The following is a 10,678-nucleotide window of genomic DNA, read 5'->3' on the forward strand; positions in this document are numbered from 1 at the left end:
CTCAATAATGTAATGTCTCAAATCCACAGAATATTTAGAAAATCTCATCAGTATAACCGAGATAGCTGATAATACCAGGTTTTGCGGAATACTGGAATAGAGCGTTTCAATGTCGCAAGTAAGCCACGACAGAGAATCGCTCCATGTGAATTCATCCATGATTTTTAGCCAGTTGTCACGATTCCGGCTGGCAGGTAGTGGATCCTCTGTGTCAGCGAGGGATTGGCGGGGACCGTGCTAGTGGACCGGTTCTAAGAGGCTACTGGTTTTCACCAGAGCCCGCCGCAAAGCGGGATGGTCTTGCTGCGGCAGTAGCAACCAGGTCGTATCCACTAGCAACGGCTCTACCTCGCTGACTGCTGAGAAGGCGTGGGACAGAAGGACTAGGCAGAGGCAAGGTCAGACGTAGCAGAAGGTCGGGGGCAGGCGGCAAGGTTCGTAGTCAGGATGGGTAGCAGAAGTTCAGGTACACAGGCTTTGGACACACTAAACGCTTTCACTGGCACAAGGCAACAAGATCCGGCAAGGGAGTGCAAGGGAGGAGACTAGATATATCCAGGGAACAGGTGGGAACCAATTAAGCTAATTGGGCCAGGCACCAATCATTGGTGCACTGGCCCTTTAAGTCTCAGAGAGCTGGCGCGCGCGCGCCCTAGAGAGCGGAGCCGCGCGCGCCAGCACATGACAGCAGGGGACCGGGACGGGTAAGTGACCTGGGATGCGATTCGCGAGCGGGCGCGTCCCGCTGTGCGAATCGCATCCCCAACGGCCATGACAGTGCGGCGCTCCCGGTCAGCGGGACCGACCGGAGCGCTGCAGGGAGAAAGACGCCGTGAGCGCTCCGGGGAGGAGCGGGGACCCGGAGCGCTAGGCGTAACAGTACCCCCCCCCTTAGGTCTCCCCTTCTCTTTGTCCAGTAACTGCCTCCCCTGGGATGAGGACACCGGGAAAGAATGGAGGGTTTCCTCAACGGCAGGCAGTACAGCAGGAGTGGGAATGGGGAGGGAGGGCAGAGGGCGAGACCTGGCACGGGGCAGTGTGACACCAGGACGGGGGCCATGGGGTGGCACAGAGGCTTGCCTGACGGGACTGGGAGGGGGGGAGAGGCACTTCCTGTGGCAGGCAGAGTCCCAGTTCCTGATCTCCCCGGTGGTCCAATCAATGGTGGGGGAATGAAGCCGGAGCCAAGGCAGACCGAGGAGAACCTCAGAGGTACAGTTGGGGAGAATGAAAAATTCAATCCTCTCAAGGTGGGGTCCAATAGACATGAGGAGGGGCTCAGTGCGGTAACGCACGGTGCAGTCCAATCTGGCTCCGTTGACCGCGGAAATGTAGAGCGGCTTGACGAGACGGGTCACCGGGATGCTGAATTTATTAACAAATGACTCCAAAATAAAATTTCCTGAGGCACCGGAGTCCAAGCAGGCCACGGCTGAGAGTGAGGAGCTGGCTGAAGAAGAAATCCGCACGGGTACCGTGAGACGTGGAGGAGCAGACTTGGAACCAAGAGACGCCACACCCACGTGAGCTGGGTGCGTGCGTGCGTTTCCCAGGCGTGGAGGACGGATAGGGCAATCCACCAAGAAATGCTCGGTACTGGCACAGTAAAGACAGAGATTTTCTTCCCTGCGGCGATTCCTCTCTTCCTGGGTCAGGCGAGACTTATCCACTTGCATGGCCTCCTCGGCGGGAGGCCCAGGCGTAGATTGCAACGGATACTGTGGGAGAGGTGCCCAGAGATCTAAGTCTTTTTCCTGGCGGAGCTCTTGGTGTCGCTCAGAAAAACGCATGTCGATGCGGGTAGCTAGATGGATGAGTTCTTGCAGATTGGCAGGAATCTCTCGTGCGGCCAGCACATCCTTGATGCGACTGGATAGGCCTTTTTTAAAGGTCGCGCAGAGAGCCTCGTTATTCCAGGATAGTTCTGAAGCAAGAGTACGGAATTGTACGGCATACTCGCCAACGGAAGAATTACCCTGGACCAGGTTCAACAGGGCAGTCTCGGCAGAAGAAGCTCGGGCTGGCTCCTCGAAGACACTCCGGAGTTCAGCGAAGAAGGCCTGGACTGTGGCTGTGGCAGGATCATTGCGGTCCCAGAGCGGTGTGGCCCAAGACAAGGCCTTTCCTGAGAGAAGGCTTACTACGAACGCCACCTTAGACCGTTCTGAAGGAAACAAGTCCGACATCATCTCCATATGCAGGGAACACTGAGACAAAAATCCACGGCAGAGTCTGGAGTCCCCATCAAATTTGTCCGGCAGGGACAAGCGGAGGCTAGGAGCGGCCACTCGCTGCGGAGGAGGTGCAGGAGCTGGCGGAGGAGATGGTTGCTGCTGTAGCAGAGGCAGAAGTTGCTGTAACATGGCGGTCAACTGCGACAGCTGCTGTCCTTGTTGGGCAATCTGCTGCGATTGCTGAGCGACCACCGTGGGAAGATCAGCGAGACTTGGCAGCGGCACCTCAGCGGGATCCATGGCCGGATCTACTGTCACGATTCCGGCTGGCAGGTAGTGGATCCTCTGTGTCAGCGAGGGATTGGCGGGGACCGTGCTAGTGGACCGGTTCTAAGAGGCTACTGGTTTTCACCAGAGCCCGCCGCAAAGCGGGATGGTCTTGCTGCGGCAGTAGCAACCAGGTCGTATCCACTAGCAACGGCTCTACCTCGCTGACTGCTGAGAAGGCGTGGGACAGAAGGACTAGGCAGAGGCAAGGTCAGACGTAGCAGAAGGTCGGGGGCAGGCGGCAAGGTTCGTAGTCAGGATGGGTAGCAGAAGTTCAGGTACACAGGCTTTGGACACACTAAACGCTTTCACTGGCACAAGGCAACAAGATCCGGCAAGGGAGTGCAAGGGAGGAGACTAGATATATCCAGGGAACAGGTGGGAACCAATTAAGCTAATTGGGCCAGGCACCAATCATTGGTGCACTGGCCCTTTAAGTCTCAGAGAGCTGGCGCGCGCGCGCCCTAGAGAGCGGAGCCGCGCGCGCCAGCACATGACAGCAGGGGACCGGGACGGGTAAGTGACCTGGGATGCGATTCGCGAGCGGGCGCGTCCCGCTGTGCGAATCGCATCCCCAACGGCCATGACAGTGCGGCGCTCCCGGTCAGCGGGACCGACCGGAGCGCTGCAGGGAGAAAGACGCCGTGAGCGCTCCGGGGAGGAGCGGGGACCCGGAGCGCTAGGCGTAACACCAGTGCTTAGTGTCCTTGATATAACTTGGGCATTGCATAACCAGAGGTTGCAGTTCTGAGTCCGGTCGTTAAGGGATCCGATCCCCGCCACAATCGGACGCATCGGCGGCAGGAATCGGTCCTTATGCAGCTTGGGTAGCGAGTGGAAGATAGGAATAATTGGAGCAGGCACGAAAATATAATCCACTTCTTTTTGGGTCAAAATAGATCTGGCTTTCCCCTCTTCCAATAGAGTCAACAGTTTTTTTTTAAAAGGTTCAGTGGGATCCCCACAAAGTTTAAGGTAAGTTTTATCATCAGATAGTAGATTTTCATTTACATTGATATACAGTCCCGTGTCCATACATACTACCGAGCCGCCTTTATCGGCGGATCGGATCGTCAAATTTTTGTTTTTCTTTAATTTCTTTAGGGCAGCAGCCTCCTTTTTATTCAAATTAGGACATTACTTTTGATTGTAGATTAACCAAATCTTTCATGATAAGGTCCTGGAACCAATCAAAAATTGCTGGTATGATCTGTATGGGGTAAAAATGTTGGTTTTTAGTGGAGAAGGTATGTGCAGTATTCACTTCATCACAAATAGATATCCCACTATTTTCAAGGAGACAGAGATCTCTAAAAGCAATTTGTTCTGCTAACGTATGCATTAGTGGTAAATCAGGGTTTATAGAAAGTTGAGGTGGGTCCGATGGTTCATCAGCATTTTCCACAAAAAAATGTTTCTTAACTGTTAAAGTTCTCACAAATTTATTTATATCCAAAATTGTCCGATAAACATCAAAATGATGTGTAGGAGAGAAACCCAGTCCTTTCCACAGGACCGAGGTTTCTTCATCTGTAATGATTTGTGCAGAAATGTTAATGACTTGAAAATCCTCTTTTATTACTTTTTCCGTTTGTCCTTGTTACGCTCTGAAGCTCTTCTTCCTATGTTTTCTGCCACCGCGCCTTCCTCGTTTTTTGACTGTCTTCTCACATTGCGATTCTTGTGAGTGTTCACATATTGCGGTTCTGAGTCCCCGCTAGTGTCCGTGGTATCTGAACAATCTGAATTTTCAGTAAACTCCTGGTCAGAAGAACTAAATTCACATGGAGCGATTCTCTGTCGTGGCTTACTTGCCACATTGAATCGCTCTATTCCAGTATTCCGCAAAACCTGGCATTATCAGCCATCTCGGATATACTGATGAGATTTTCTAAATATTCTGTGGATTTGAGACATTACATTATTGAGGTGGTAGATTTTGTGTTAAAACACAATTATTTTATGTTTGGTAACAATTTTTATTTGAAGCGCACGGGTGCTTCAATGGGAGCAAAGTCATCACCAGCTCGGGCTAAGCTTTTTGTTTTTTGGTGGAAGGAGCAGTTTATTTTTTCTGACACCAATCCATTTTCCACATGGTATGGGAGGTATGTAGATGATGTGGTCATCATTTGGTCGTCCGACCATCTGACCGTTGATGCATTCATGACATATATCAATAATAATCGGTTCAATCTTAAAGGGGTATTCCAGGCAAAAACCTTTTTATATATATCAACTGGCTCCAGAAAGTTAAACAGATTTGTAAATTACTTCTATTAAAAAATCTTAACCCTTTCAGTACTTATGAGCTTCTGAAGTTAAGGTTGTTATTTTCTGTCTAAGTGCTCTCTGATGACACGTGTCTCGGGCAACGCCCAGTTTAGAAGCAAATCTCCATAGCAAACCTCTTCTAAACTGGGCGGTTCCCGAGACACGTGTAATCAGAGAGCACTTAGACAGAAAATAACAACCTTAACTTCAGAAGGTCATAAGTACTGAAAGGATTAAGATTTTTTAATAGAAGTAATTTACAAATCTGTTTAACTTTCTGAAGCCAGTTGATATATAAAAAAAAGTTTTGGCCTGGAATACCCTTTTAAGTCACAGGATGCCCTTGGTCCTAGTGGGGTTAAAAGGTCAGGCCTGGAGAAATATTTTTCTAAAAGATGTTTTTATGTACTTGATGTATTTCTAGGTTTATATTAATATATATATATATATATATATATGTCAAAGAAGAAAGCAGCACTCCTAAAGCGTGAGTAGGTGCCTCCAGCTAGGATCCGGGTCCAGGATCCTGCATACGTAGTTCCAAGGAAAATGCTGTGGCACTCAAGGTATGGTGAAAAAATGAAAACTATTTATTCATCCCAAATGTGCAAAGAGCAACGTTTCAATGGTCTCACACCATCATTATCAAGTGGCTTGATGTGTGAGACCATTGAAACGCTGCTCTTTGCACATTTGGGATGAATAAATAGTTTTCATTTTTTCACCATACCTTGAGTGCCACAGCATTTTCCTTGGAACTATGTATGCAGAATCCTGGACACGGACCCTAGCTGGAGGCACCTACTCACGCTTGGAACTATATATATATATATATATATATATATATATATACACACAAATCAAAAAATATGTTGCAGTCTCTTGTAATACCTTTTTTATTGGACTAACAGAATTTTGTAGAGACAAGCTTTCAGGATTCCTCCCTTTATCAAGTCCAATAGTCAAGGACTAATGATCAAAGGACTTTATAAATTATCAGGGAGGAATCCCAAAAGTTTGTCTCTACAAAATTCTGTTAGTCCAATAAAAAAGGTATTACAATCTGCATCACTGGACTAATATGGCTACTCACATTTACTATACAGATATACACATACCTGAAGATGGTTTAGAACCCTGTGATGTCACACATGCTTGTGATGATGTCACCGTAAGCTGTACAAGGAGGTGCGCGCCGGCTGCAGTCTCTTCAGTGTGTTTTGCATTCACAACCTGTGGTGCAAAGTGTTTGTTAGAGAGTTTCTATTTGCGATAGAGAATTCAAGATTTTGACCGTTCCTTGTCTGAAGAGAGAACCACAAGGTAAGTCTCAGCCTCTTCTATTCATACATACACAGGGCTTTTTGTTTGACAGTTTTTTTTTATTGCTGTTGCTTTTTTTTTAGCAAAAAAAAACAAGAAATTAATTTCCAAAAGAAATAACAAAAGTTATATTTCTCATAGCATTGTGACAATTAGTGTTGCTCACGAATATTCGCAATTCGAATATTATTCGCGAATATCGCATATTCGCGAATTCGCGAATTTCGCGAATATAGCGCTATATATTCGTAATTCCGAATATTCGTTTTTTTTTTGTTTTGTTTTTCACAGTACACATCACAGTGATCACCCCTCTCTGCTTCCAGCTTGTGTGGTGTAAAGAAAGCTATAATACTACTGTATGAGACTGGCGTGTGAAAATTCGCATATGCGAAAATTCGCCTATGCTAATTTTCACATATGCGAATTTTAGCATATGATAATTTTGTATATGCTAATATTCACATATGTTAATTTTCGCATACGCGAATTTCGCATATGCGAAAATAAAACGAGAATATAACGAATATGCGAATATTCGCGAATATATGACGAATATTCGTCCATATATTCGCGAATATTCGCAAATTCGAATATGGCCTATGCCGCTCAACACTAGTGACAATACTTGGCTTAGGCATTAAACATAATAAAACGCACGGATAGTATCATGACCAGAGCTTTTTCTTGCAAAACTGCTAAAATGCAGAAAAAGAGTCCTAATTCATGAAATTCTAAAAGATATAAGTCTATGAGAAAGATTTAGTGGTGTAGTAAAAGAATAACAGAAAGATTAGGGCAGAAATATAATAGTATATAATAGAATTCTGTGTGTACTAACAATAGAAATACTCTGGGTACTCCGAAAGGGAAAATTTTCAAATCAACTAGTGGCAGAAAGTCATATAGGGGACGGATAGATCCCAATGAGATGGGGTAGGTTCATTATTAGTAAATGTATATAGCAGGATAGCCCAATTGTATCTACAGTATGAAGTTCACATGGCCCAGTGACCATACAGCCAAGCCCTTATAATCCACCATTACTAGGACAGATTCTGGGTTATCAGATATTACTATGACCGGAGAGGTTCAGGTTTATCAGATATTACTAGGACCGGACAGGTTCAGGGTTATCAGATATTACTAGGACCGGACAGGTTCAGGGTCATCAGATATTACTAGGACAGGACAGGTTCAGGGTTATCAGATATTACTAGGACCGGACAGGTTCAGGGTTATCAGATATTACTATGACCGGAGAGGTTCAGGTTTATCAGATATTACTAGGACCGGACAGGTTCAGGGTTATCAGATATTACTAGGACCGGACAGGTTCAGGTTTATCAGATATTACTAGGACCGGACAGGTTCAGGGTTATCAGATATTACTAGGACCGGACATGTTTAGGGTTATCAGTTATTACTAGGACCGGACAGGTTCAGGGTTATCAGATATTACTAGGACCGGACAGGTTCAGGGTTATCAGATATTACTAGGACCGGACAGGTTCAGGGTTATCAGTTATTACTAGGAACGGACAGGTTCAGGGTTATCAGATATTACTAGGACCAGACAGGTTCAGGGTTATCAGATATTACTAGGACCGGACAGGTTCAGGGTTATCAGATATTACTAGGACTGGACAGGTTCAGGGTTATTAGATATTACTAGGACTGGACAGGTTCAGGGTTATCAGATATTACTATGACGGACAGGTTCAGGGTTATCAGATATTACTAGGACCGGACAGGTTCAGGGTTATCAGATATTACTAGGACCGGACAGGTTCAGGGTTATCAGACATTGTAACCTCAGGGAAGACGTCTCCATATAAAACACTTATAGAGAAGCCTCTTCTTCTGAGGCTGCCATGGTCTTAGTGTTATCTTGTCGTTCTGTGCTGGACATTTCTGCTCTGTATGAAGGATCTATTGTATAATGACAGGAATGATGACATGTTGTCTAATGTGTTCACTTATCTCTCTCTCTCTAGTGTTTTCAGGCTCTGACCTGTGACCATGGCCTCTCCACAAGACCCATTGCTGAAGGAGGAGGAAGAAGCAATGGAGGACCATAGTGATATGGATGTAGAAAAGGGCGATATCCCTGAGAGGCAGAACCTGCCATCTCTAAGCGTGATGTCTGCCGCACGTTCCATCATCACCGTAGTGATCCTCGCCTTTGTTAATTTGCTCATCTATGCAAATCGCTCCAGCGTGGCGGGGGTGCTGCCTTATATACAGAAAGCATATGACACCAATGCTAGTCTGTCCGGCTTATTGAATACATTGTTCATTGGAAGCTACGTGCTGGTCGCACCAATTGCCGGATATTTGGGCGACCACTGTAATAAGAAATATACTGTTTGCGCAGGAGTCATCGTTTGGCTGAGCATGACACTTACCCTGTCATTCATCCCAGATGGGTACTTCCTGCTCTTCCTGCTGACGAGTGGACTGGTTGGAGCCGGAGAGGCGACTTTCTGCACCATCGCCCCCTCCATCATTGCAGACCTTTTTACAAGTGACCAGCGGACCCGCATGCTGAACGTGTTTTACTCCGTCATACCTGTAGGCTGCGGACTAGGATACATCATCGGGCCCAAAGTGACTGATGCAGCAAGGGGCGATTGGCACTGGGCGTTTCGGGTCACCCCTGGCCTGGGCCTCATAGCTGTAGCTTTGTTGATTTTGGTCACAAAGGAGCTTCCAAGAACGACTACAAACGGGAAGAAGAACAACAAATCCCAGAAGTTTGCCAAATGGGCGACAGATCTGAAAAAACTATTTAAAAATCGAAGCTTCATGTTAACCACCATGGGATCGACGGCTGTATCCTTCATAGTGGGAGCCATAGGTGTATGGGGTCCGTCATACCTGACCCACGCACGAACACTCCTACAAGAGAAGGACCCTTGCCGTGCTGAACCGTGTGACTATCACGACATCCTAATATTTGGTGTGGTTACAGTCGTTTCCGGCATTCTGGGAGTTGTAGCAGGGACGGAGATAAGTAAAAGATATCGTAAATCCAACCCACGGGCGGACCCGCTTGTGTGTGGATGCGCGATGATGCTCTCCGCCCCTTTTCTTCTGTTGGCATTGACTTTTGGCAACATCAGCCTCGTTGCCACCAACATCTTCATCTTCATCGGAGAGACGCTTCTGTCAGTAAATTTCACCCTCATATCTGACATTATACTAAAAGTAGTAACTCCGTGGAGGAGATCTTCAGCCCTGGCCGTGCAGATGACAATCTATCACCTCCTAGGTGACGCCGGCAGCCCGTACCTCATCGGCTTGATATCTGACACCTACGAACGAGGATATGCCAAATCCCCTCTTCTGAAATACCGCAGCCTGGAGTATGCCCTCATGACCTGCACCATAATGGCAGTCATCGGAGGGGCCTTCTTCATGGCCACGGCTCTATATATAGAGAGGGACGAAAAAGAAGCAGAGATGGAATCAGAACCTCCGTCATCCTCCTCCTCCTCACTGCTTCCTGCCGATGAGGACTGCGCTTCAGACTGAGGAAAAGTCATTGCTTACCTTTATCTCGTTTACTTCATTAAAAAAAATTAAGAAAAAAATAACTGTATTTGTTCTATGTTCCACTTTACCCCTTATTCTCTACCCAGGGGCGGACACAGACAGCAGAGGGCCCTTGTGCAAAGAATGTGCCTGTGCCCCCCCCCCTCCATGTGTCACTTACTCAGGTGGACCCCCATATGTCACTTGCTGTATAAGTTTCTAATTATTTATTAAGGCCTCCCATATGCCGCAGCTCATTCAAGCCCCCCACATTAGGTAGCATAGATTCCCAACATTAGGTAGCATAGATTCCCCACATTAGGTAGCATAGTTTCCTCACATTAGGTAGCATAGTTTCCCCACATTAGGTAGCATAGATTCCCTACATTAGGTAGCAGTTTCCCCACATTAGGTAGCATAGTTTCCCCACATTAGGTAGCATAGTTTCCCCACATTAGGTAGCATAGTTTCCCCACAATAGGTAGCACAGATTCCCCACATTAGGTAACATAGTTTCCCCACATTAGGTAGCATAGTTTCCCCACATTAGGTAGCACTGATTCACCACATTAGGTAACATAGTTTCCCCACATTAGGTAGCATAGTTTGCCCACATTAGGTAGCACAGATTCCCCACATCAGGTAACATAGTTTCCCCACATTAGGTAGCATAGTTTGCCCACATTAGGTAGCACAGATTCCCCACATTAGGTAACATTGTTTCCCCACATTAGGTAGCATAGTTTCCCCACATTAGGTAGCACAGATTCCCCACATTAGGTAACATAGTTTCCCCACATTAGGTAGCATAGCTTCCCCACATTAGGTAGCATACTTTCCCCACATTAGGTAGCATAGTTTCCCCACATTAGGTAGCACAGATTCCCCACATTAGGTAACATAGTTTCCCCACATTAGGTAGCATAGATTCCTCACATTAGGTAACCATAGCCCCCCCAAACACACAGACAGACAAACTGCACAGCGCTTCTCCTCTCCGGCAGCGGCCTGACGAATGACGTCCCTGACGTCCTCCTGAGCGG

At 46.8% G+C, this 10,678-nt stretch overlaps 1 protein-coding gene across 1 annotated transcript; it reads left to right on the forward strand.

Moving 5' to 3' along the window:
• Nucleotides 1-5,997: 5,997 nt before the first annotated feature.
• LOC130357829 (protein spinster homolog 1-like) lies at nucleotides 5,998-9,657 on the forward strand. Its single transcript, XM_056560560.1, has 2 exons — nucleotides 5,998-6,098; nucleotides 8,096-9,657. Exon 2 carries the CDS (start codon nucleotides 8,121-8,123, stop codon nucleotides 9,633-9,635), a length of 1,515 nt encoding a protein of 504 aa, XP_056416535.1. The 5' UTR covers nucleotides 5,998-6,098; nucleotides 8,096-8,120; the 3' UTR covers nucleotides 9,636-9,657.
• Nucleotides 9,658-10,678: the final 1,021 nt, after the last annotated feature.

Source organism: Hyla sarda, chromosome 2 (assembly GCF_029499605.1).
Source record: "Hyla sarda isolate aHylSar1 chromosome 2, aHylSar1.hap1, whole genome shotgun sequence".
Taxonomy (NCBI): Eukaryota; Metazoa; Chordata; class Amphibia; order Anura; family Hylidae; genus Hyla; species Hyla sarda.

Coding starts and splice junctions, on each gene's coding strand:
- LOC130357829 (XM_056560560.1), top strand. CDS start 8,121: ATGGCCTCTCCACAAGACCCATTGCTGAAGGAGGAGGAAGAAGCAATG.